Source organism: Oncorhynchus gorbuscha, linkage group LG19, assembly GCF_021184085.1.
Source record: "Oncorhynchus gorbuscha isolate QuinsamMale2020 ecotype Even-year linkage group LG19, OgorEven_v1.0, whole genome shotgun sequence".
Taxonomy (NCBI): domain Eukaryota; kingdom Metazoa; phylum Chordata; class Actinopteri; order Salmoniformes; family Salmonidae; genus Oncorhynchus; species Oncorhynchus gorbuscha.
Window position 1 is genome coordinate 10,986,016 of NC_060191.1, and position 26,331 is coordinate 11,012,346.

Sequence of the window (26,331 nt, forward strand, 5' to 3'; positions counted from 1 at the left end):
AACTGAGGCCAGGGCAGAACAAGGCCTCTCATAACAACAGCAGTTTCCGTGCGTTATGAAATTTCTCTTCTGTTTTTTGTAGACTGGTTTTCTACAGTTTTCTTTGCAATTCTGATCCCAGTGCATCTACAGTCTATTACATCTATTACTGTAGCATAAAACCACAACATTGCAGGTGCAGCTGTCCTATTTAGTTTAACCATTTAAACTGTGTTGTATTGTTAACCTCTCACAATGCATGGCCAATGCTGATGGAGATGTATTAAACAGTCTTTGCTGTAGAACATGGTCGTATTGATCTGAAAGGCTGATTAACTGTAACACTGTAAGCTCTGGATACAGGTCTGGTGTGAGTGTGGTTACCTGCTCACAATAATGCGATTATTGTGGATAGTCAGATTAATATAATAGTTTGATTGAACTGTTTACCTGCTTTGCAAGAAGAAGGATTTCCATAATAATCCTGTTTACATGGACACATCTGAGGTCAGGCTTCCTGGAAATAAATGTTATACCACAGCGAGCATATCACATTTAGAGTTTGGACAAAGTTTGTATGTGAAAACGACTTCTAAAACGCATATATTGTTGTTCCAAACACACTTCACTCGGGCTAAAGAGGGAGGCCCGCTCTGCTGGTGCTAGCACATGCGCAGATCAAAGACACCGCTGGAATGTCGGTGTTCGCATGTCCTAATAATTAAAAAGATTGCTCAGAAAACCGGGTGTTTTAAGATGAGCAGAGTAAGGTGTTTACATGACAATTGCATTATCCGCCGACTGCCATAATCAGTTTAATATTGAAAAATGAGTGTACCGGAGACATACTGTGTGTGTTTTTCAAGTTTTATTAGTCGTATGTACATTATACACATGATGTACATTGTTCAATAAGGTGCTTACTTGCAGGTTCCTTCTCGACAATGCAACAGCAATAAGAAATATTCTAAATATTTGTGTCTGAGTGTTTCTCTCTGTATCTGTGCCGAGACAGAAAGCAGTTTGAGATGAGTCACGTATGTAATGTTTCCTCCTTCCTTCTCAGCCCGCTCCTGATGTCGGTGTTGGGACTCATCCTATAATAGGAGGGAATGCGTGCAGTCACCCCTCAGGATTGATGGCGCTCAGACGTGCTGTTTTGCACTTTGTTTAAACTACGGCCATTGACCGGCGGGCTATTTCAAGTTGTAATGTGTCGTTGATAAATTTCACCCCCGTTATTCCTCACTTTAAAAGACAGTGATAAAAGCATTGGCTGTGAAATATCTCATCACTTTTATACACCCCCTTTTTCCATATTCTTCTTTCTGCACTTTACCGGAGACATGCAATTAATCTGTTGGTTTTGCAGGACACTAGCAAGGTGGTCAATGTTTTCATCAGCAATTTAGGACGTTGCACTGTAAGGGTTGTGTTGAAAAGGTTTTGCACTATAAGTAACCAAACCATTGAACAGGACATGCTGTTGGTACTATTCAGCAGTGTAAGGTCATTGGTGCCCCATGTCCTCTTTTTAATCTTCCTCACATCTGGAGGGAAGAACAGAGTTGGGGGATGGACAGACTGTATAAATTAAGGGACATCACTTCCCTGTCTTTTGACATTTGACCGTCAGAATGTGTTATTAACTGGACATTTGAGAGATTTACCGGCCCCATGTGTATTGGATGCATAACCTGATTAGGGCATCCACCCACAGTGCTCAGAATGACAGAATTCACATTTTACATTATGGTAATTAATATTAACCGAACATACAAGTTGAGGATACAACAATGTACGTCCTTCTTACTGGATTCTGACGTGCACTTTGAAGATGTTAGAATAACTGCACGTTTATTTTTCTTCAGCCAACAAGAAGAGTAACGAGCAGCAACATCACCAGCCTGTCAATCCACTATCCCCATAGTGTAAAAGTTTACATGTTCTATTGGTCAGCTTGTCGAGAAAGAGACTCTGGGACAGTTGTGGAACGAAATATCCCAAATTCATACAACCAGTAGGACTAGGCTACATGAAAATTAGTGATGCAACCGATCAAAACGCTTAGCTTCAAATGTTGATCAAATATTAGTTCACATTTTAAGCCCAGCAATGCGCACAAGGTAATAGGCTTCGCGTGAATGTTCGTTCCATAATGCAATTCATGGGAAAACACCGTTAGCAAAGCGTGCTGCACATGCGAGTGGTTTCATGTGACAGAGATGGAAATATCTGTTAGAAATGTAGAAAGAGGGATATCTAATGTGCAACAACTAGCGCAGGTTGCTAATAGGACTAGTATTGTGCTTTGGCTACTGGACAATGAAAGAAAAGTTGCTATAAATTATTATCTCGAATATGGTCTGATTTTGGCTAGGCTACTTTGAGGCAAGGTAAGACATGCCTCATATGTAGCAAAATGTTAATGTTTCAAACAATTAAGTATATGTTTTCAAAATGCGTACTTTCTCCAGCTCATTGCAAAATGGTGTGTGACACGCTAATGAAGCCTTCTTTTCGTTTCCTATGCATGTTCTGTATGAGACGGTGTCTGCCTGTTTTTCACTCTGTATCTGTAAACTGTACGTGTGATAAATATGATACATAACGAATATACTGTATATGCGCCAATTTAATTACACAAAATTATGCAAATTAACCTATAGACCGATAAGTATGACCAGTCAAGTGTATTTCCACCAATGAATAGGCTAAAAATCATTATTTTGCATTGTTTTGGCTGGCGACAATTTTTATTCACCGGCTTTAAAAAAAAATACAAATAAATCTGCCAAAAGCCATCTACAGGTTAACGGAAACCCTTTTATTCTAACTTTAACCTAGAACAACCAGGATGAACGTCTTGTCTTAAACATTCTACCATCCACAACTAGGTCAAGGTGTAGTCTGACTCCGTATGTGTTTAATGCCAGTGGAATGAGTTTCCAGTCCGGATTGCTGAGCCACTGGCGGATGTTTTTGGTTTTTGTACAAGCGACCAGCCCCCCCCCCTCTAGTAAAGTGAGTGAGAAAGGTCAAAATTCTGCGGAGGCCAGGGTTTACCCAGGAGCCAGCGGTCCAAACTGCTGTGTCTTGGCATTGGTGGAAATCAGGCTTGAGCGTACGGCACTGTCAATACCACCCTCGACTGCTCTTACCAAGCCTGCTGTGTTCCAGCCATTTTAGCTCGACTGCAGTCAAACTGCAGGCAAAGCAAAGTCTCAAGACTGCAGAGAATCTCAGTAAAGTTGAACCTGCGATTCTGACAGAAAAACAAGTCTGCGATTCTGACAGAAAAACAAGTCTGGTGGAACTTAATGAGGAAGAAAAGCAGCACACTAAACAGTGACTAGTCATTTTTTTTGGAAGGATGATGCAACAGTCTTGTCACACAGTGGTTTGTCCCATTGAAGCTCTAACCCACATTGTCCATCTTTGCTAGCTGCCTTGATGGAAGCAGAATATTTTAGTGCTCACAACATTCAGCAACAAAAATGGTTTGGTTAAGTTCCATCTTTTATATTTTGTGAGAAGCAACCTCTCCTTTTGTCTTTTCATATAAAAGAAGGAGTTGGAGAGAAAGTTTCCAATGTCCTGGTTTTGAGGCGTGTCAATGTGGACTACTGACCAAGGTCTCTTAGATCTTTCTCTCCATCACACACATGCACAATCTCACTTACAGACAGACACACTCACTGGCTTTGTCAGGTTGACCTGCGCAAATGCTGATTCTGCTGAAATGGGACACCCTCTTGCATAGAGATATTTCACTCCACCATTATTTGTGTGGTCTTTCTGGCAGGGAGCTAAATGGCCCTGTGGAGTGGTACCCTACTAAGTAGCCACCCCACCCTCTTGCTCTACATCCTTGATAGGGTGTATGTGTGTGACTTCAAAGAACAGCCAAGAAGGGTGTGTGAGAGAGCACATGTGTGCTTTTCCTCTGCAGTGCAGTGCTCGTGCCCACACCCACGGCAGTGCCAGTGTATGTATGATGAGTTAGGAAGCTTCATGTCGATGTATTGCTTCTAAAAACCTTTCCCTCTCTCTCGTCCTTTCTCCCCCTTCCCTCCATCTCTCCGTCTATCCTGCGAAGGTGGAAGCAGCTCAGGATGCAAGCCCCCCTCCTCTACCCTCTGCCAGCCTGCCGCCTTGGGCTTCTCCCCCGCTGAGCCAACCATGTCGAGCCAGCATAGCCACCCCTCCTTCAGCAACATCCACTCCATGGCTGAACAGCAGCAGGTACCCAGCGGCTAACGCCCTCACAGGACACTCCTTAATGCTCTGTTTAGAATAATACTCTGTTTAGGAACAGACCTTTATACTGACGCTATATATATATTCACACACACCCAATGCTAAACACACACACCCTTATACTGACGCTATACACACCCACAACTCATCACGTGCACGGAGGTATTAGCATCACATACTGAATGGACATAATGAGAAGCTACCTACATGTTGGATTGTAATATACATCCACAACCTCAAACACGTCAGCATCACGTACAGTACCGGTCAAAAGTTTGGACACGCTCATTCAAAGATTTTTCTTTATTTGTACTATTTTCAGCATTGTAGAACAATAGTGGAAACATCAAACTATGAAATAACACATGGAATCATGTAGTAATCAAAAATCAAAATATGTTTGAGATTCTTCAAAGTAGCCACCCTTTGCTTTAATGACCGCTTTGCACACTCTTAGCATTCATTCTCTCAACCAGCTTCATGGGGAATGCTTTTCCAACAGTCTTGAAGGAGTTCCCACATATGCTGAGCACTTGTTGGCTGCTTTTCCTTCACTCTGCGGTCCAACTCATCCCAAATCATTTCAACTGGGTTGAGGTTGGGTGATTGTGGAGGCCAGGTCATCTGATGCAGCAATCCATCACTCTCCTTCTTGGTCAAATAGCCCTTACACAGCCAGGAGGTGTGTTTTGGGTCATTGTCCTGTTGAAAAACAAACAATAGTCCCACTAAGCACAAACCAGATGGGATGGCGTATCGCTGCAGAATGCTTTGGTAGACATGCTGGTTAATGGTGCTTTGAATTCTAAATAAATCATCAACAGTGTTACCAGCAAAGCACCCCCACACCTTCACACTACCTCCTCTATGCTTCATGGTGGGAACCACACATGCGGAGATCATCCGTTCACCTACTCTGCGTCTCACAAAGACACAGCGGTTGAAACCAAAAATCTCACATTTGGACTCATCAGACCAAATTTGAACTTCATGTCTTAAAGGAATGATCGACTGTCATTTCTCTTTGCTTATTTGAGCTGTTCTTGCCATTTTATGATCTTGGTCTTTTACCAAATAGGGCTATCTTCTGTATACCACCCCTACCTTGTCACAACACAACTGATTGGCTCAAACGCATAATGAAGGAAAGAAATTCCATTATGAACTTTTAACAGGGTACACATGTTAATTGAAATGCATTCCAGGTGAGTACCTCATGAAGCTGGTTGAGAGAATGCCAAGAGTGTGCAAAGCTGTCATCAAGGCAAAGGGTGGCTACTTTGAAGAATCTCAAATATAAAATATATTTTGATTTGTTGAACACTTTTTTGGTTACTATATGATTCCATATGTGTTATTTCATAGTTTGTATGCCTTCACTATTATTCTACAATTTAGAAAATAGTAAAAAATAAAGAAAAACCCTTGAATGAGTTGGTGTGTCCAAATTTTGACTGGTACTGTACTCTATTGACAAGCAACTACAACCACCATCACGGATAGACTGTTCTGTCGCTAAGCAACAGTGTTGCCTGTATACATAGGTTAACTTAAACATCCACAGTTATGTCATTGGAAGTTACTCCTTCCACTCTCATTGTATAGTGACCTTTATTTACTTTAGTTCTAATTACCGCTAGTTAGAATACTGCAGGGTTGTCTTGGCCAGTTTTGGGGCTCCCCTCACCACCTGTCCCTTCCAGGTGCTGTCTGATGCGACCATACTGCAGAGGAGGATCCCCCCAAGTTTTAGAGATCCCGCCAGCGCACCGCTGAGAAAACTCTCTGTCGATCTGATCAAGACTTACAAGCACATCAATGAGGTGAGTGGAGTGTGTGTGTCAGCCAGCCATCAGGTCCTACAGGACTCTGCTGCTGCTGTTAGGTGATGTTTCCTGGAGATCATGACTCCTGCAGGAAACATCACCTCACAGCTTATCCAGTTCGCGGGTGGTTTGAGTAAAATAGATATGTTTTTATTTGTATTTATTTTTCCAATATTTTTGTGGGGAGGACTCGATATACTTTCAAATGAAAAACAAACAAATCAAAACTGTGTAGAAATGATATGACCTACATTCATATCGTTTCTTGACTGTCCAGCTCGCTTATCGCTTAAATAAAAGCTAGCAAGTCAGGGAACATCAATTCCCAAAACGATCGATATAGGAATTTTCTTTGCAAAATGGATGGTGAGGAAGTATAACCAATTTTCAGTGCGGCCCTCTGGACCTTGTTGAAGACCAAATGAGGCTTCCAGGGCAAAATTGGTTTTACACCTCTTGTATAAACATTAGATGTACGGTTGCAAATTTCTGGTTGCTTTCCCAAATGTTGCTGGTTTTCCAGAAATCCTGGTTGGAAAGTTACCAGAGTTTTGCAACCCTAGGTATATATAACCACATTAGCATAAACTGATGCACTAGTGAAGGATATCAGTTTTATCATTGGTTTGGTCCGCCGAGATCTATCCAAACAGTAGTGTGGCAAAATAAGAAACATTAGTGACTTACCCCTCTTTCTCTTTTCCCGCCCGTCCCTTCCTCTCTCCATCTCCTCTCTCCATCTCCTCTCCTCTGTGTCCAGGTGTACTACACGAAGAAGAAGCGGCGTGCCCAGCAGGTGCCCCCGGAGGACTCGAGCACTAAGAAGGAGCGGAAGGTGTACAATGATGGCTACGACGACGACAACTACGACTACATCGTCAAGAACGGGGAGAAGTGGCTGGACCGCTACGAGATTGACTCGCTCATCGGCAAGGGCTCCTTCGGGCAGGTCAGTGGACATGGGGGACAGACGGTATAGAAAGGGCAGGTCAGTGGGGAGAGGGTATAGGGGAGGATAGGTCAGGGGGTAGGGGGAGGATAGGTCAGGGTGGAGGATAGGTCAGGGGGTGGGGGAGGATAGATCAGGGGGTAGGGAGAGGATAGGTCAGGGTGGAGGATAGGTCAGGGGGTGTGGGGAGGATAGGTCAGGGGTGTGGGGAGGATAGGTCAGGGTGGAGGATAGGTCAGGGGGTGTGGGGAGGATAGGTCAGGGGGTGTGGGGAGGATAGGTCAGGGTGGAGGATAGGTCAGGATAGGTCAGGGGGTGGGGGAGGATAGGTCAGGGTGGAGGATGGTTAGGGGTGGGGGAGGATAGGTCAGGGGGTGGGGAGGATAGGTCAGGGTGGAGGATAGGTCAGGGGGTGGGGGAGGATAGGTCAGGGGGTGGGGGGAGGATGGGGGGGTGGGGAGGATAGGTCAGGGTGGAGGATAGGTCAGGGGGTGGGGGGATAGGTCAGGGTGGAGGATAGGTCAGGGGGTGTGGGGAGGATAGGTCAGGGTGGAGGGATAGGTTGGAGGGGTGGGGGAGGATAGGTCAGGGGGTGGGGGAGGATAGGTCAGGGGTGGGGGAGGATAGGTTATGGGGTGGGGGCGGATAGGTCAGGGGGTAGGGGGAGGATAGGTCAGGGGTGTGGGGAGGATAGGTCAGGGTGGAGGATAGGTTAGGGGTGGGGGAGGATAGGTCAGGGGGTGTGGGGAGCATAGATCAGGGTGGAGGATAGGTCAGGGGGTGTGGGGAGGATAGGTCAGGAGGTGGGGGGAGGATAGGTCAGGCTGTGTGGGGAGGGTAGGTCAGGGTGGAGGATAGGTTCGGGGTGGGGGAGGGTAGGTCAGGGTGGAGGATAGGTTCGGGGTGGGGAGGATAGGTCAGGGGGTGTGGGGAGGATTAGGTCAGGGTGTGGGGGGAGGAGGGAGAAAGAAGAGGATGGAAGAAAAGAGAGGAGAAACACTTTCAAAGTTTAAGGTGAAGAGTTGCATGGAGTGAATGAAGTATGTCTACAGACGTGAGGAGAATAAATGGGTAAGAGGAAAGAGGAGAGGGATAATGACTATTTTTTGTTTGGTGAAGGAGCTTTGGCCCCTACCACCTGCAAATGCAACAATCAACATGGCTGCCTGTCTGACCTGTGACCTTTGCCATCCCGCAGGTGGTGAAAGCCTATGACCACCACGAGCAGGAGTGGGTGGCCATCAAGATCATCAAGAACAAGAAAGCCTTCCTGAACCAGGCCCAGATAGAGCTGCGACTGCTGGAGCTCATGAACAAACACGACACCGAGATGAAGTACTACATAGGTGAGGACACACACACACACACTCTGCCTTAAGCCCTCACTTATGATCTAACACTATTGCATGTATACCATCTACTAAAATTAATTGATACTGTGCCTCTTTGACGTCACATGCAACCTGCTCCACATTTAACGTCTCAATTGAAATATAGACCAATGCCCTACTTCTCATATATCTATGTATAAGTATCATGCTACATATATATCAATCCAGTAGCCTTTGCAATGATAAACCTGTCACAGAATCACCTCTACCTCACTAAGCTCCTATAGCACTGAGTGAGATGATTGACACACAATAATATAATAATAGATGGTGTTTATATGGCCAAGCTGTTTTCCATGTGGTCAAAAGCACCTTGCTCTCCACTCTAAGGGCACACTGTCACTCTGGAAGTCACCTCAACCACTACCCATGTAGAGCAGAGCACCCAGATAGGTTACTGCAGTATACTGCTTCCCCTACTAACCTCCCCCCTCTTCCCTCCTCTCCCCCTCTAGTCCACCTGAAGAGGCACTTCATGTTCCGGAACCACCTGTGCCTGGTGTTCGAGCTTCTCTCCTACAACCTGTACGACCTCCTGCGCAACACCAACTTCCGCGGCGTCTCTCTCAACCTGACCAGAAAGTTTGCCCAGCAGCTGTGCACGGCGCTGCTGTTCCTGGCCACGCCCGAGCTCAGCATCATCCACTGCGACCTCAAGCCTGAGAACATCCTGCTGTGCAACCCCAAGCGCAGCGCCATCAAGATCGTGGACTTTGGCAGCTCTTGTCAACTAGGCCAGAGGGTGAGGAGACTAGCTGACTAACCAAGCACAGAGATATAGAAGACCCTAATGAACCAAATGCATGTGCTGGGTGGGGGTCAGGGGAGGGGTTGAGGAGAGAACACCATTGGGTTAGGAGAGAGGGAGAAGCAAGGGGAGGGATGACTACACCTTACCAAGCACATCAATATACACAGTCTGCTCCTGAAATCAGTGCATTGCAGTTCACCACTCCCAATGGATCCTTTGTGAATTTTTCTGGGTATCTGCGTGCTTCTGTGTATTATATTTAAGATCGACCTAAACCAATGCATGCATCAGCAGTCGACTGGTTTAATATAGTAGGCCCTTAATGCATGCTATATCCCCTCTAGATGCTGGGGGGGGGTTGTTGGGTGGAGAAGAAAATTGGAGCAGGGAGGGAGGAGGGAGCTATTGGGGGGGGGGGTAGAGACGCAGGGGAAGGGAGGGAATGGTAGAGGTAGAATGAATAAGAGACAGCTTTTTGTAAACCAGATAAACGTTCAATGTATACTAACCTTTTGTAAAAATGTATCATTTGTGTGCTAATGCCTCTGGATATCTCAGGAAGAGGGAGAAGAGAAGGGTGGGGTAGATGGAAGGATGGATGGAGGAGGGACAGAGCAGGAATAGCCCACAGATGATTCCATCTCTCCCGTTTCAAAAGAGAATGAGCTCAGTTTTCTGCAGAGGGTAAATAGACATGGAGAGGGAAGCTATGGAGGGAGGCCGTTGCCAGGTTGAATAGGAACTGGCATTCACAGCACGTCTTTGAGGACTCTTGGGAAGATGAGGAAATGGGCCTCACTACAGTACTCAAGTATAGAATCCCAGCGGCTCTGCTGCACCCAGTTTAGATATTTCTACTCAGTTTGGCCTGCCCCGTGTGGATAAACGGTGTCACTGCACCTCTTCCACCACCATCCTGTCTCCCTCCACCAGTGAGTGTGCTCTAATTTAGATTAGAAATGTTATTAAAGGGCCACTGCTCTGTTCTGCTGTAACCAACATACTGGAGCTAATACCTCTATCTTTTCACATCACATTTTCTCCCCTTGTCTCTCTCTTCTTCTTTTTTTCAACCTATTTTTGTTTCTTATATCACCTCATTCTGTCCCTCCGTCCTCTCCTCCACCACAGATCTACCAGTACATCCAGAGTCGGTTCTACAGATCTCCGGAGGTGTTGCTGGGCATGCCCTACGACCTGGCCATTGACATGTGGTCCCTGGGCTGCATCCTGGTGGAGATGCACACGGGAGAACCCCTCTTCAGCGGCTCCAACGAGGTAGGTTGTGAGAACACACACAGCATTGGGTGTCGATGCCGAATCTGCCCCTGACCTGTCCTGTTGTTTCTCTCTCTCCAGGTGGATCAGATGAATAAGATAGTGGAGGTGCTGGGGGTCCCTCCCAACCACATGCTGGATCAGGCTCCCAAAGCACGGAAGTACTTTGACAAGTTGTCCGACGGTCTGTGGACCGTCAAGAAGAACAAGGACATAAAGAAGGTACTTTACCCCTCGGCCTCCGTGAGTAAAACTCTGCTCTTACTTAATCTTCTCATCTCATCTCCGAACCACATCCCTCCTGTCACTCACAACGCAGTAGGTTCAAGTTCTCCGGTCACACCACAGATCTTGAATCAGATTACCTTGCTCTTACCCCGAAACCTAAACTTAACTGCTAGGGGGATTGAAAGATATTTGACCCAAGTGTCCGTGGTTAGAGGCAAATTTTCAACGAACCTACTTGTATTAACCATTCACCCGTAGATAGAGAAAGAGAGATGGGTAGAAAACCGAGGTGGAGAAGGAAGGGGAGGAGGGTTAGCTTGATATTGGAAAGTAGTTTGTGCAGAAGAGGTATTTTCTCCCTTTTCTCATTTCTAACCTAAACTCCCACTCTTAGGAAGGAGATCTGAGTCCTCAGCATCTTCCTCCAGTCATCATCATATAAACTGTAAATCCCCTCGTCATATAAGCTTTCTCTAATTGTCTAAAAAGGTCCTTATCGTTGCATTACTCTGTGTATCAGAAGCATTACAAAGCCCTTAATAAGAGAGGGATGAGGTGAAGGAGCAGAGGAGGCAGAACAAAGGGAGAGGCCTGGGTTACGTTGGAGGTGAGAGAAAGAGGGGGAGAACGGTTTGGATCAGAGGTTAATTAACTTTGTCCAAAAGGGATTGGAGATGGTGGGGGATCAGCCATCTCACCCCAGAGGCAGGCACACCTGTGTGGGTGTGTGAACACGGGTTTACACCTATGGGTGTTGGCATGTATTTTCACTAGACGATTAGGAGTTAAGTGAATGATTTAGTGCAGGATAAGAAAACTTATTGTTAGTTGTAGGACTGATGCACCTGAGCTGATGGTCTTTAGACCGGAGACCATGTAAGGATACATGTTGGTCTCATTCATTACAGCTTCTCATCACTGGCTTGGTGTTATGTAAATAAAGTAGACCTAATAGTGGGTCTATCCATTCATAATATGCATTCTACTGACCATCAACCATTTCACTGTCATAACAATATGCATGCTTGCATGTGTGAAATTCAACCATAATAATAACTAAGTCGCTAAAACTGCCTCGAAGAAAATGAGAATTCAACAGTGTTTCTCTGCACCTCCCCGCATCCATATTCTCCATTCTCCCCCTTCTCTCACTCCCTCTATCTCCCTATTCAGGAGTACAAGCCTCCTGCGACGCGGCGGCTCCATGAGATCCTGGGGGTGGAGACCGGGGGTCCTGGCGGGAGGCGGGGCGGAGAGCAGGGGCACGCTCCCTGCGATTACCTGAAGTTCAAGGACCTGATCCTGCGCATGCTGGACTATGACCCCAAGACACGCATCACGCCCTTCTATGCGCTGCAGCACAACTTCTTCAAGAAGACGACGGACGAGGGCACCAACACCAGCAGTTCCACCTCCACCAGCCCGGCCATGGACCACAGCCACTCCACCTCCACCACCAGCTCCGTCTCCAGCTCCGGTACGGGACACAGCAGTTAGTATACAGTATACCCTTACCATAAGTCACAGTCCACTGCATGGGTAAACATCTGCAGAGGTCAAACCTCAAAAGAGCAAACTAAACATGGGCAGCTTGTTTGATACCATATTTCCCCTAGATAATTCTCCCCTATGTTTGTAAAAAACAACAAGATTCTTTAGATTGAGAGCTATTGAAAGTCCATTGAAAACGTGTTGGTTAGTACAGTTACTGTAAAGGATCTTGTCTGGGAGATCCCTCCCACCTACATAGTCTTCGGGGGAACACTGCAGTCTACTGCGTCATAGTGATGGTGGTTCAATGTTACATCTCAGCCAGCCCCTACAGCCCCTCACTCTCTCAACAGCTACACAGTCTCCATAGAAACAAGCTCCTAGTCACTTCAGCCGCAGCTCAGTCCCTACAGCCTGCAGCACACCGTCACCATAGCAACAGCTCAGCCTCAGCGGCCTCTCCTCTGCCACAGCTACAGCTCCCATTCACCATGGCAACAGCTAGTCATCTTAGCTACAGCACCATGTTCAGCAGCTCAGCAACAGGTTATGGTCCCAGCAGTGATGGACTGTCAGTATGTTGACGTAACACAACTATTGTGTATTCTGACCGACCGAGTGTCTTTTCCCCCTCTCCTCCCTTACTCCCCCTCTCCTCCTCTACTCCCCCTCTACTCCTCTACTCCCCCTCTACTCCCCCTCCCCTCCTCTACTCTCTCTCCCTCCCCTCCCCAACTCTCCCTCTCTCCCCTACTCTCCCTACTCTCCCTCTCCTCTCCCCTACTCTCCCTCTCCCCTACTCTCCCTCACCTTCCCCTACTCTCCCTCTCCTTCCCCTACTCTCCCTCTCCTTCCCCTCTCCTCCCCTTCCCCTCTCCTCACCTCCCATACTCTCCCTCTCCTCCCCTATTCTCCCTCTCCTCCCCTATTCTCCCTCTCCTCCCCTACTCTCCCTCTCCTCCCCTACTCTCCCTCTCCTCCCCTACTCTCCCTCTCCTCCCCTACTCTCCCTCCCCCCTACTCTCCCTCCCCTACTCTCCCTCCCCTACTCTCCCTCTTCTTCCCCTCTCCTCTCCTACTCCCTCTCCCCTACTCTCTCTTCCCCTCCCCTACTCTTCCTCTCCTCCCCTACTCTCCCTCTCCTCCCCTCCCTTACTCTCCCTGCCCTACTCCCCTCTCCTTCCCCTCTCCTCCCTCTCTCTTCCCCTACTCCCTCTCTTCGCCTACTCTCTCTCTCTTTCCCTACTCTCCCTCTCTTTTCCCCTCCCTTACTCTCCCTCCCCTACTCTCCCTCTCCTTCCCCTCTCCTCCCCTACTCCCTCTCTCTTCCCCTCTCCTCCCCTACTCCCTCTCTCTTCCCCTACTCCCCCTGTCCAGGTGGATCTAGCGGTTCTTCCAATGACAACCGGAATTACCGGTATAGTAACCGGTACTACAACAGTGCAGTTACTCACTCAGACTACGAGATGCAGAGTCCACAGGTGAGCAGAGGTTTAAACCTGACCTCACTCTGATGTCTCAGATCTCATCACATGGAACAAGAGGTTCTTCCTCTATACATGATGTACTGTAGATGCTGCGTTCTCTGTTTCTAACGATGACCTCTCCCCCCCACCGCCAAGGCTCCATCTCAGCAGCAGCTGCGCCTCTGGCCGGGTGGAGAGGGGGGCATGGGTCCACTGTCCAATAGCGGCAGTAGCGTCGGCGACCCCCCATACCCCCAGCTGCTGCTACACAAGCCGGCGGCTACGCAGCACTCACGCCACTTCCTGGGAGGCGGCGGTGTCGGGGGCATGATGGAACCCCACCACCCACACCCCATCTACGGCGGTCACCACGGCAATGGGCGGGGCCTGCGGCAGACTGGGCAGGGGAACCAGCCCCAGGGCCAGGCTTCACAGGGCCAGCAGGGCCAGCCCCTGATGCCCATCTCCTCCCCACAGATGCCGGATAGCATCGAGCTCAGCCTCACACACCACCACCATCTGGGTCAGTCTTCCATCATGCCGCCCCCATCCAGCTTGGACTCCAGCCAGTACGGCTCCTCCAACCTCCACCTGGGCCTCTCTGCCTTTCGGACTAGGACGGTCATGGCCCCCCAGCCGCCCCCCGCCGGCTCCCAGCAACAGTTGGCTCAGCCCCCAGCCTCTCAGGACAGCTTGGTCGCTGCCTCCGGGCTTGGATACATCCCCCCATGCTACCCGGGAAGTAACAACAATAACAACCCTCCCCAGGGTAGCGTTGTCGGGGGCGGGATGCTCACCGGGGGGCCCCCACCCAGGGGAGTAGGGGGTGGTGGGGGGAGGCCGGACTCTGAGGAGTCCACCATGATGGGTGTGTGCGGCAATGGAGGAGGCGGTGGTCAAAACACGGCCAACTCTTGATAAATCTTGAACAAATTCCAAAAGCCATACAATTTTAACAACGACAACATTACAATTTCAACACGCATACATGCACAGTACACACTTGAGTTTGAAACAAATACGGCCACACATATAGTTACAGAGACAAACTTGTGAAATATCAAAGGAGTTTTGTTTTGTTTTGCATGGGAGAAGGTCGAGGGAGAGTAAGAGAGGGAGAGTGAGAGAGGGAGAGAGAGAGGGAGAGTGAGAGAGGGAGAGTAAGAGAGGGAGAGTGAGAGTGAGAGAGGGAGAGTAAGAGAGGGAGAGTAAGAGAGGGAGAGTAAGAGAGGGAGAGTAAGAGAGGGAGAGTAAGAGAGGGAGAGTAAGAGAGTGAGAGAGGGAGAGTGAGTGAGAGAGGGAGAGTAAGAGAGGGAGAGTGAGTGAGGGAGAGTAAGAGAGGGAGAGTAAGAGAGGGAGAGTAAGAGAGGGAGAGTAAGAGAGGGAGAGTAAGAGAGGGAGAGGGAGAGTAAGAGAGGGAGAGGGAGAGAGGGAAGGCTTTGAAACCATTTTTATCCTTTTTTCAGTTTCTTTGTTTTTCTTTTGTTGAAGGAAAGAAACGGGGCTCAGTAGTTGGAATGGAAAGTTTCAGATAAGTTTGTTTTATTGTTATTATTATTATTATATTATTTGATTTTATGTGATTTAAGGAAAGGTTTGCAGCGAGATCTTTGTTTTTGGGTTGTTTTTTGGAATGAAGACCGCAAAGGTAAATGAATGGTTTGAAAAGTGGTAATTGTTGGTTAAGGAGAGGGAGGCACGAGAGAGTACCCTTATGCTATTTTTAAATTCTTATTTTTTTTCTTTGTTTTTGTTTAGATTTTCTGAAGTCTAGGTTTAATTGTACATGTTTTATTTATTAAACATCACTACATGAGGCGGAGGGTAACTGGGGAGATCAGAAGAGCGCTGAATTGAGAGGTGGTTTATTTATTAAACATCACTACATGAGGAGGAGGGTAACTGGGGAGATCAGAAGAGCGCTGAATTGAGAGGTGGTTTATTTATTAAACATCACTACATGAGGAGGAGGGTAACTGGGGAGATCAGAAGAGCGCTGAATTGAAAGGTGGTTTATTTATTAAACATCACTACATGAGGAGGAGGGTAACTGGGGAGATCAGAAGAGCGCTGAATTGAGAGGTGGTTTATTTATTAAACATCACTACATGAGGAGGAGGGTAACTGGGGAGATCAGAAGAGCGCTGAATTGAGAGGTGGTTTATTTATTAAACATCACTACATGAGGAGGAGGGTAACTGGGGAGATCAGAAGAGCGCTGAATTGAGAGGTGGTTTATTTATTAAACATCACTACATGAGGAGGAGGGTAACTGGGGAGATCAGAAGAGCGCTGAATTGAGAGGTGGTTTATTTATTAAACATCACTACATGAGGAGGAGGGTAACTGGGGAGATCAGAAGAGCGCTGAATTGAGAGGTGGTTTATTTATTCATTTTTATTTATACAGGTTTAGTTTTATTTGCTGATGGACAGAAAACACTTGCGCATACACAGAGAAACAAACAAACTAGGGTCTTTTTAGTTTGTTTTTCAGTAAGGTATATCTCAACCCCGAGACACACACACACTTTTGTTACATTTATTTTCTTCTCTCGCTTGACACTGGCTTATATATCTGAAACTATGAAACAGATCATAGAAATTAAATGAAGCAAATGACAAATACCGTAGTCACCACACAGTGAGAAACTATACGATGAGGAGGCTGAAACATTTGACGAAGTGAGACGCTTTCAAGAGGAAAGGGGGAACAGAACTTCTTCACAAAAGGAGGAAGTGATTCAAGAAGAACAAAAAACAACAAAACATTTTGCCACAAGGAAAACCAAAATGCTTCCCTGTTGTTTAAAAAAAAAATAGTCTGCCTTCTACTTCAACATCTAACCAGAATCTTTCACCCTCTTTCTCTCTCTTTTCTTACTCACTTTTGTTTTGGAACGTAAACTACAGAAACGTAACACATTTTGGGTTGGAGTAACTCTGGATATGCTAAGCCAAATCTTGCTAACTCTCTCTGTCTCGATCTCTCGCTCTCTTCTCCTCTCTGCCCCATTTTTCTGTTGGAAGGGAGGGGGGCAATATATAGCAGGAGGGAGGAGTACATACTTATTCGGGGACACTTTCATGCCCTCCTCACCCCTACAGCCCCCGTGACTGTGACTTCTCTGGCCTCTTTTCTTATTCCTGTCTTTTGTTCTCCCCTTCCCTCCCTCCTTCACGACACTCTGTGAGTGCTGTTTGCCATCAAGTAAAAAAAAAAAAAGTGAACTACTTCTCTCTCGGCTGCTATCTACACTTTCAACCATGTTCGGATTGCTGCTAAAGAAAACAAACAGACAGATAAATAAATAAAAATAAACTTTTTAACCCTCCTGCTTCAGAAAAAAATGGAAAAATAAACCACTGCATCTCATGTATTTATTACTATTTAACAAGAAAAAGAAAAGGTAAAAATGAACCTGTTTTCTTCTGTTTTTTGTTTGGTTGCCTTCTTCCTGCTGGTGAAAGTTGGGCATTGACTAAATGTAACAGTTAAAGGTGGTATTAAAACACTGACTTAGTTTAAGTCAGCCACTGGGCGGGGCCTGAATGGGGGAAACTGGGTAAGAATAAAGTTGGATATATAAGAATAAAGAGTATACTTTTGCACACAAAGGTCAAATGCAAATCACAGCTTTCTGCTTTTTTTCAGCTTTCAGTCGACAGACCCTCATCTGAGCAATGTGCATACAGTAGCAGGCCTATACCACACAGACAACCTGTTGATGTGGCAAGCTAAGTGATCACTGACATGGCATAATACATCTGAGATTTGCGTTTGACCTCAAGTTATTTCATCCATTTTTTTGTACCTGAGTGTAACTGGTGTTGGATGTGGTGGGGATGATGTCCATGAAGAACCACAAAGTTGGTGTAGCTGCTAATGAACTTATTAGGAATCGGTCTCATTGTTTGGACAGTCTTGTGACAATATTTTATTGTTGCCCATATACAGTAGCAGGCAGCTCTGAGTAAAGTGTAAACAGCATTACAGCTAGATACATTGATTGCTGATTTACTATCAAGGTGAAAAGGTGCTACCGGAAGTGTTAAAGACAGGTTCTTGTTACCCTGATGGCCTACACTATACCCCTAGCTGTATCTTTGGTCTCAGCTTACGTTGGCACAATCCTCCATTCATCTATTCCGTTGTCAATGGAAATGCTGTTTAGTTCAACATGTTGTCTCTGTGTGTGTGTGTGAGGGGGGGGGGTCAGTATGGTCACCTATACCATAAAACTACATGCAATTGGAAAGAAAATTTAGGACCGTTTGACTCATGTTCATCAACACATTTGCGCTCTTCCTAGTTGAGAGTTATTGAATATGAATATAACAGGTGAAGGTCAAGTTTTGTATTCACCCAAGTCACTGAGTAAAATTGAGAGCACAGTTAATACTGGCATCTGGTGGCTAGATAAGTCAATTACATACTCAAAGTTTACATTGTACCATAGTAGGCAATGCAAAAAACGTTTTCATATGTCATAGCAAATATAATGAATCGAATCATTAATTGATCATCTACGCTCAGTAGCCTACATGCAACGAACGTCGCCGTGTGTGCCAAGTGCGTAATTGTTGCGCCAAAACCAGGTGAGCGCAATTAACACGCGCCTACAACATTCATCTTTAAATGGTCAGTCTAGTTTGCCAACAACAGTGTGTCCACGAGGCGCTCTGGACTATTTTATTTCTGCGGTCACGTTGAACATGGCGCAAGTTGCGTGGATGTTTTGTCTGTTTGCATTTATTTTTTCTGCCTTTCCATTCACACAAGTATCAGCGGAAGCTGATTTTAATGTTGACCGATGGGAGGGTCAAGTGCATCAAGACTACCAATTTGCGGAGCGGCACCTCCTGGGCAATGTACCAGTGCGTGAGGTGATCAGGCCTCGGATAGGGGAAGACGATGCCACCGGTGCCCCTCGGTCAGAACCACCATACTACTTTCTTCCCATGTTCCAGCACTCGGCGGTTCCCGTCGTCGATAGGGAATTGTTCAGACCAGTCTTCGGGAAAATACGTTTCCCCAGTATCTTCACCACCCTCTTGTTTCCGCCACAAAATAGTCCAGAGCGCAACCACTTCTCTCCCGTGCGTAATCCGCGTGGAGTGGAGGTGTGGTGTGGGTACAACCAGATCTCCGTGCGCATCAACAGAAGTCAGCTCAGGTTTAGGTGTCTGGCCTCCATGCTCTTCCTGGGCACTTGCCCCGTCACCCGGGTCACCCCACTTTTCTTTTACTTCCATTATGACTTGAATGACTGTGGCAGTACTCAAACGGTAAGATGTGTTGGGATACATTTTGCCCCCACTATCCATTAGGAGCAGACTTAAACTGACCCTAAAATATGTACTCTTTTTATTCTGTTAATGACTTTCAGACCATGAATGGCCAGCTGGTGTACTCCAGCTCACTTCGCTTTTCTCCAGAACCACAGGGGCCAGTGATGAGAGCCATACCTTTCAACCTCCCCATTCAGTGCATATATAATCGGTATACTGCCCAATAGACTAGTCTAAAGTAGGCATTTCTACTTCAGTCTTACTACTGTGATGAGTGGTTTTTGCTGTTTTACCATCCATTTCCTTAACAGATTCCACTACTCCTACAAAGTTGGCTATGTACCCGAGGTGCATGACCGCAATCTCTTGAAGAGTATGAATGGCAAACACATCTTTAGGCTCACTGCATGCAATGGTAAGTAAACATGTCCCATTACAAGAGTTTGAAAGTTGATTTTTAAGGGGCAGAGAATGAGGGGAAATCTTTCTCTCCAAATGCAGAGCAATGGGAACAATTGTCGTCCGAAGAGGGCTATATGCTTGGGGAGCCAATGTACTTCAACGCCTCCGCTGCTTTTGTCCCCAAAGATGAGAGTGTGTTTGTTGATTCCTGCTTTGTTACGTCATCCAATGACCCAAATGCCACACCTCGCCTTGAAGTCATTCACAACTTTGGGTAATCAAACACTTAAATTCTCACACACTGATGTAGATGTAGCATTTGTATCAATCAATTCTAGTAGTGGGTATATATGCGTGTATGTGTTTTTAGATGTATGGTGGACAGCAAGCGGAAAGGCAGTCAGTCCCAGTTCTTCTCCAGAGAGTCAAATGTCCTGCGCTTCACTGTGGATGCTTTCCTGTTTCCCCAAATCACTGCCAAGGTTAGGCTATATCCTTTTATGGCACACAAATGTTTCCACAACACCAGTGAATAAGGGGGTGTGTGTATATATCTATCTCTCATACTCTGTTCCACAGCATCTCTACCTGCACTGTACTATGACTGTCATGAAATCCACTTCAAAGCGCAGCGCCAAGTCCTGCACGTACAATAGAGCAGTGGGAAGGTAAACTGTCTTTTTGGAACCTCAACAGTAACCTCAACAGTAACCTCAACCAATCTGATGCATTTCTATATCCAGTGGTGGGGAAAGTACACAATTGTCATACTTGATTAAAAGTAAAGATACCTTTTAATACTCTAGTAAAAGTAAGTCACCCAGTAAAATACTACTTAAAAATCTAAGTATTTTATTTGAAATCTACTTAAGTATCAAAAGTAAATGCTATAAATCTTCTCATATTCCTTGTACAGTAGTGATGACCGGGAGTTCTCTTGATAAGTGTGAATTTGACAGTTTTCTGTCCTGCTAAGCATTTGAAATGTAACCAGTACTTTTGGGTGTCAGGGAACCTGTATGGGAGTAAAAAGTAAATTTTCTTTAGGAATAACTAGTAAAAATAAAACATCTATATACATAGTAATGTACAGATCTCCCCAAAAGGGTTGTACTTCAAAGTATTTTTGCCTTTACACCACTGTCGCTCACAATCATTTACTCAAGAATTACATTACAAGTTACATAGACTGGTCATGATCAATGTGTAGGACACTGATGATGACAACATAAGTAATTCAGTTATTTATTTCATGCTACATTGTTTTTTGCACTGGTTAACCAGGGGTTTATTCACTAGAAAGCTAATGAAACAGTAAGTGACCTACCTGGATTTGTCCAATAGAAACTCGTTTTTGTTGCAAAATGTTTTTGACTAATGATTACACCCCTGGTTGTTATTTCTTGTTAGGTGGGAGGAGCTGTATGGCCCTCCCTCTGTGTGCTCCTGCTGTGATTCTGTCTGTGAAGTGTCAGAGTTTTGTAAGTATACAACACAGTCAATGCTGGAACACCTCTTTTCTCTCTAATTCATCTTACATTGTTTTGAAGAATTAATCTATGTTGATCTGTAACTTGTGGTTCTGCCTGATGTAACCAGGGCCAGCCTTGACATCTCCTTCAGTGAAAAGCCTGATCACCAGTAAACCCTGGAGAGTGTTGGAGGACAGGAAGAAGAGTTTCCCCGTTCAGGCTGAGGAGAGACAGCCAGATGGTGAGGAAAGGGTAGAGGAGACCTTGGCAGTCACTTATAGAGTGGAGAAGGTGAAGTTTAAAAGCTTGGCAGTCGCTCCTTGGGAGGAGGAGAAAAACATGTCAGTTGCTGTTATGAATAAGGTAGAGGAGGTGCAGGAAGGGACATTTCTAGGAGAGGAGGGGGTGGTAGCCAGAAAAGAAGGGAGTGTGGAGGAACCGATTGAGGACAAACGGGCTGAGAAGGAGATGATTGAAGTGGCAGCTGAAGAGATTGGCACAGAACAAGTGACATCAAGTATAACTTTGGAACAAGAACCTGAGGAGAATACTGTGACGGTTAAGGACGTAGCTCAGTGGAACATGTCAAGTGTCACCATGAATGCTAAGGTGTCAAAGAAAGCTAAGGAGCAGGTTGCTGGGATAGAAGGGTCAAAGGTAGAGAGAGTGGCGGTTGGACAGATGCCTTTGGTGGACGAAGCGGCAGCATTTCTGCAGGGGTACATGGAGCCTGCCGAGTGGAGAGAAGATTACCAAGGACCAGCCCTAGAGGAAGAGCTGGGGAGGTTTTGGAAACCATCCACAAAGGTTAGTTTTCATAGTCTAGTGACTGTTTCAATGCTGCCTACTTGAGTTTTAATGTCAGTTTAAGTTGCAATCATTTGAAGTGTTTGTCATACCAGCTGTTTTAAAATGTATCTATTTATTTTCAGGACAAGCTTGCTGTGCTGGAAACTTCTGTCCCTATTGGAACATTAACTTTAAATTAAATATTTCATAAGAATAATTACACCAAAGTGTCCTTGTATGATTGAATATTGAATTACCCTTGATATAAGCAATGAACAATGCTCTGAATGTTTATGGTAGCTGGGCATTTGAGGGATGTATATTGAAGATGTAAACATGGCATTCTCTGAAGGGTACAACTATTTTACACACAAAAATGACAGGGAGCTCAGAGGGAGACTGCAGAACTAGGGTTGCAAAGCCACTGGTAATTTACCAAAGTTCCTGGAACATTCTGTAATTTTGTTAACTAAAAGCTAATCTATGCCAACTTTGGTCATTTATACTTGAATATTTATTTTATTTAACCAGGAAGGTCTCATTGAGATTTAAAATCTATTTTTCAAGAGCGTCCTGGCCAAGATGGGCAGCACCAAATCATTAAAGAAATTACAAACCTGAAAAACTACAAGTAATCTAGTAAAAACCATAGAATTCACAAGAGTATAACAAAATACCAAACGGGACAAGTTTTTCCAGTTTAAAAGTATGTTGTAAAGCGTGCCAAGACGATGGCGCAGAGTACATAAAAGCCCCAAATTTACCAAATTCAGTTCGGACATTTGGAACATTTAGCAGGATAAGGTCCAGAGAACGAAGAGAGTACCCAACACATTTCTGAACAATAAAAAGGTAGTAAACCCAAAATGGCTTTGTAAATAAAAGTATACTAGTGCCCGAGTCTACGAGTGACTAGAGAAGGCCAGCCAGCCCTGGTATACAAAGTGCAGTGGTGCAAGTGCCAGGGTTTTGCAGTTTAAAATAAATCTCAAAGTGCCATGGTAAAGAGTGTCAATTGATCTCAAACACTGAGTAGAAGCATTCAAATATAAAATATTCCCATAGTCTAGTAAAGGCATAAATGTAGCTGATACTAGCCTCCTGGCTTCAAAAGAAAAACGGGCCTTATTCCTAAAATAAAATCTCAATTTCAGCTTCAATTCTTTTGTAAGTTGTTGAATATGCAATTTTAAAATGTTTTTTAATGCATTCATAGTATTTTTTTAAAAATCTATATTTGGGTCCATGAGTTTCTAGTGGATGGACCATATGGTTAATTAGAAAATAACCTAATTAATGAAACAATCTTAAAGATGGCATTATTTTCAAACTCTGCAACTCTTCCAACTTGACTTTTCACAACTGCCACCAGTCTGGTGCGGAAACATTAACAAAGATAAGTTTAAAAAATAAAGCTTATTTAATGCTGAAATCCTCATATTAAGACAAATGGTATTCTCTAAGTTGATGGTTTATATTTAGGATCATGTTATATGATTAATTCATATATTTTACATGTGATAAATAAGGCCATGCAGAGGGCCAGAGATAATTAGACATCTGTGATAATCTGAAGTACCACTATGTCCTGTGATCAAAAAAAAAAAAAAAAATTAAATTACCCAAATGCTGGTAGTTTACTGGTAAACTTTGAAAGTTACCAGTAATATACCCTCCCGTTCAAATTGTATTGGCCGCATACACCTATTTAGCATTAGGAGCTAGAAACAGAGCTGCATGTCTATCGGAGCCACCTTGGTCGCTACATGCAACCCTAGGCAGGACCGATGTAAAACTCTGTTTCAAGCTATTTTGTGGGGATGGCAACAAGTGGTGCATGAACAGTGTCTTTGAGATGCAAATGATGATGAACATATGTAAATTGCATAGTGCTGTCGGGTTCCAAAAAGGGAAGTCAGTTTGGATTTGGCTTCATTCCAATCACATTGCATCGAGAGCAAATATTGACAAACTGGTTGTGCATCTCATGTATTGTTGTCCTCTGGTGATTAGCTAGTTATCTAAATTTGGCCCTTTCCTAAATTAGGCTAGCGGGCAAGCATTTTAGCCAGGCAGCCTAGGACAAAAAATGAAAGTGTGTACTGTATGACAGAGTGATAGACCGTTTCGTAAACATGAAAGAGAGGAGGATGGCATTGGCATTCTCTACAAGTATGGTGAGTCAACATGTTTTTTCTATTTTTACAAACACGCATGACGACATCATATTTATCTTATGTTTAATGGACTAAATTGTTTTTGGTATCTTTTAGTTGTCACTTTATTAGACTACGCAGAGTTGATTTGATGATGTTGAAGGTGAAATTGTGCTGGAATAGTGGAGGCAGCTCATGTTTTCTTTGCGCCTTGCGGTAACTCGCCATGATTCTAAATCAATAGTTCTTTAGTGGTCCTAAAATGTTGGAAACATGAACTTGCTTGACCATGCTGTAGGTCATGTAACTGATTGGTACATGCAATATGCTTTGTGGACTTCACCAGACAGGTTGCTCTCTGTTTTAGTGATTAAACAAAGGCATGGTTGAATTTATTCTGCCACTGTGTCTTGTTATTGTCTCAGCCTTAGGCCTCTGTATCACGGTGTCAAGGCATATGAACTAACACATTATAGAGTAAACAATGCAATTATCACAACACAGGTTGTAATATGGCTTTTTATTCTGGCTTGGCTTCCCCAGTGATTTTACCCACACCGCTAGTTTATTCCATTCCATCCATTCATGTGCCCGTCCTATAGCTCCTCCCACCAGCCTCCTCTGGTGGAAATGTCTAATTATTTTGTATTAAGGGATGTGTGAAAGACCTGACAGGTTTATGAAAATATCTCAAGACATGTTTCCATAATAGCCTGAACATGGAAAGGTGGTTGTGGTTATCCTGGTATCTGGGGCATGGAACAAAATCAAGGAAGTAATGCAACATGTGAAATAGTGAAAGATGATTGGTATCAGTCACCTCGGTAGATGGAGAGCATTTCATCCTCTGCTCTATCAACTCAGTCTTACTTCAAAATCTACAATGTTGTTTCTTGTGGTGATGGTGTCATTTCACCTGGTGAAACAAAGTGACACATGCTCCTCTTTACCGCGACTGAGCCTAGATGGAGACTACATTGTGGGGGGACTATACCAGCTGCATGAGAAGTATGGAGGGACTGGTCCAGCGACTGAAACTGAAAACAGAACCTGAGGTGCTTCAATGTCACAGGTAAGGCAAAGTCTGCTTTCACCACTGGGGGAAAAAATAATCATGTAAATGTCAAACTGTTTTGTTGCACACATTGATAGTAAAACTATGCAACCTTCTACATTCCAGGTTTAAATTTTCCTCAGCAAGCTACCAGCAGATTCAAGTCATGAGGTTTGCTATTGAAGAGATCAACAACTCCACATTGCTGTTGCCTGGTGTCAGCCTGGGCTATGAGATTTTTGACTACTGCTCTGACTTGCTCAGTTATGGGGCTGCTCTGGACTTTCTGACCCAAAAGGGAAGAGGAGCCATCCCAGTGTGGAACGGTACAAACTACAGACCTAAAGTCATCTCAGTCACTGGCCTGTTTGGAAGCAGCCAAACCATCAGTGTCGCCCCTCTGTACATGTCTGAGATGATTCCAATGGTGAGTAGTATTTTATGGCACAATATAACCTCATGATGGTGCTATTTATACAGTAGCTGCCTTGTGTTTGTACTCTTCAGGAATGGGTCTGTAGAACATTGCAATATAAATATACCTGTACTGTAACAATCCTTGTTCTCACAAAAGCATTATTGTTTTGTGATTTACTTCAACAGGTGACTCATGGGGCATCAAGTGTCTAACAGAGCTCCAAAAACAGATTTCCCTCCTTTTTCCGAACCATTCCCAGTGACATATCAGATGGAGTCTATAGTCCGTATACTCCAACAGTTCAACTGGAACTGGGTGGCTTTCATCGGTGGTGACAATGACTACAGCAGAGATGCCTTGACAGTTTTTCAGGATAGGATTAGACCAGCTAACATCTGTTTGGCGTACCAAGACACCATTCCCCAAAACCAATCCTTAATAGGGCGTCTATTCAACAACATAGCCATGTTCAATGTCCAGGTTATTGTAGTCTTTGCCAATGTGGAGTTTGTCATTCCTTTCATCCAAAAGGCCATAGATCTCAGAGTGAAGGAGAAGATATGGATCGCTAGTGAGACATGGTCCATGAACCAAGAGTTGATCAAGAAGAGTCAGATTGAGAGGATAGGGACGGTCTTAGGTGTCACTGTACAGAGGCACAAGGACCTGAGAGGATTTGATGAGTTCATTAACAACACAGTAACATCCAGACATGAGAATGCATGCAGACATGGACTTGAAGGAAAGATGTGGACGGATTTGCTCTGACTGCAACTCCACCAGTGCCCAGACAATTATTGGAGAGAACCCGACATACAGCTTTGTCATCTACTCTGCAGTGTATGCTGTGGCTCATGCACTCCACAGTGCTTTGCGGTGTGGGACAGGGAACTGTGTCAACCACATCACCAAAAATATGGTTATTAATTGATGCCATCTTTTATTTGACCATTTTGTCTTGCATTCCCAGGTCACGGAGGCACTAAAACAGGTCAAATTCAAATTGGACAATCAAAGTATAGAGATTGATGAGAACGGGGACCCACCGGCTCATTACGACATTGTACACTGGGACTGCAGAAATAAAACATGTTCTAATGTGGACAATGCCTCATATGTTACCAACCCCA

At 44.9% G+C, this 26,331-nt stretch overlaps 2 protein-coding genes and 1 pseudogene across 6 annotated transcripts in view; all 3 read left to right on the forward strand.

Annotated features, from left to right (window-relative positions):
* Positions 1 to 14,808, forward strand: part of LOC124006238 (dual specificity tyrosine-phosphorylation-regulated kinase 1B-like) — an 80,886-nt gene extending 66,078 nt beyond the window's left edge. For 2 of the 5 annotated variants that reach the window (XM_046316125.1, XM_046316120.1), the window contains exons 2-11: positions 4,079 to 4,224; positions 5,943 to 6,062; positions 6,826 to 7,014; positions 8,213 to 8,360; positions 8,861 to 9,147; positions 10,288 to 10,434; positions 10,516 to 10,677; positions 11,836 to 12,154; positions 13,531 to 13,634; positions 13,776 to 14,808. In XM_046316125.1, the coding sequence (XP_046172081.1) occupies positions 4,162 to 4,224; positions 5,943 to 6,062; positions 6,826 to 7,014; positions 8,213 to 8,360; positions 8,861 to 9,147; positions 10,288 to 10,434; positions 10,516 to 10,677; positions 11,836 to 12,154; positions 13,531 to 13,634; positions 13,776 to 14,537 (2,301 nt within the window). In that variant the 5' untranslated portion in view covers positions 4,079 to 4,161 and the 3' untranslated portion in view covers positions 14,538 to 14,808. The remainder of the gene's footprint in view (positions 1 to 4,078; positions 4,225 to 5,942; positions 6,063 to 6,825; positions 7,015 to 8,212; positions 8,361 to 8,860; positions 9,148 to 10,287; positions 10,435 to 10,515; positions 10,678 to 11,835; positions 12,155 to 13,530; positions 13,635 to 13,775) is intronic. The other 3 variants (XM_046316121.1, XM_046316123.1, XM_046316124.1) reach the window with 3 other exon arrangements.
* A 125-nt stretch (positions 14,809 to 14,933) lies between these two features.
* Positions 14,934 to 21,795, forward strand: zp3d.1 (zona pellucida glycoprotein 3d tandem duplicate 1). The gene is made up of 10 exons (XM_046315689.1): positions 14,934 to 15,923; positions 15,998 to 18,907; positions 19,009 to 19,121; positions 19,222 to 19,325; positions 19,412 to 19,586; positions 19,683 to 19,794; positions 19,892 to 19,980; positions 20,723 to 20,793; positions 20,912 to 21,591; positions 21,717 to 21,795. Exons 2-10 carry the CDS (start codon positions 18,335 to 18,337, stop codon positions 21,771 to 21,773), a joined length of 1,974 nt encoding a protein of 657 aa, XP_046171645.1. The 5' UTR covers positions 14,934 to 15,923; positions 15,998 to 18,334; the 3' UTR covers positions 21,774 to 21,795.
* Positions 21,796 to 25,292: 3,497 nt separating this feature from the next.
* On the forward strand, positions 25,293 to 25,969 carry LOC124005996 (annotated as a pseudogene).
* The last annotated feature ends 362 nt before the right edge of the window (positions 25,970 to 26,331 follow it).

Bases quoted from the DNA above. Each gene is read 5' to 3' on its own strand.
- zp3d.1 (XM_046315689.1), top strand. From the start codon at position 18,335: ATGGCGCAAGTTGCGTGGATGTTTTGTCTGTTTGCATTTATTTTTTCT. The intron at 18,908-19,008 runs GTAAGATGTGTT...AATGACTTTCAG, and splicing joins ACTGTGGCAGTACTCAAACG to ACCATGAATGGCCAGCTGGT. The intron at 21,592-21,716 runs GTTAGTTTTCAT...ATTTATTTTCAG, and splicing joins TTTGGAAACCATCCACAAAG to GACAAGCTTGCTGTGCTGGA.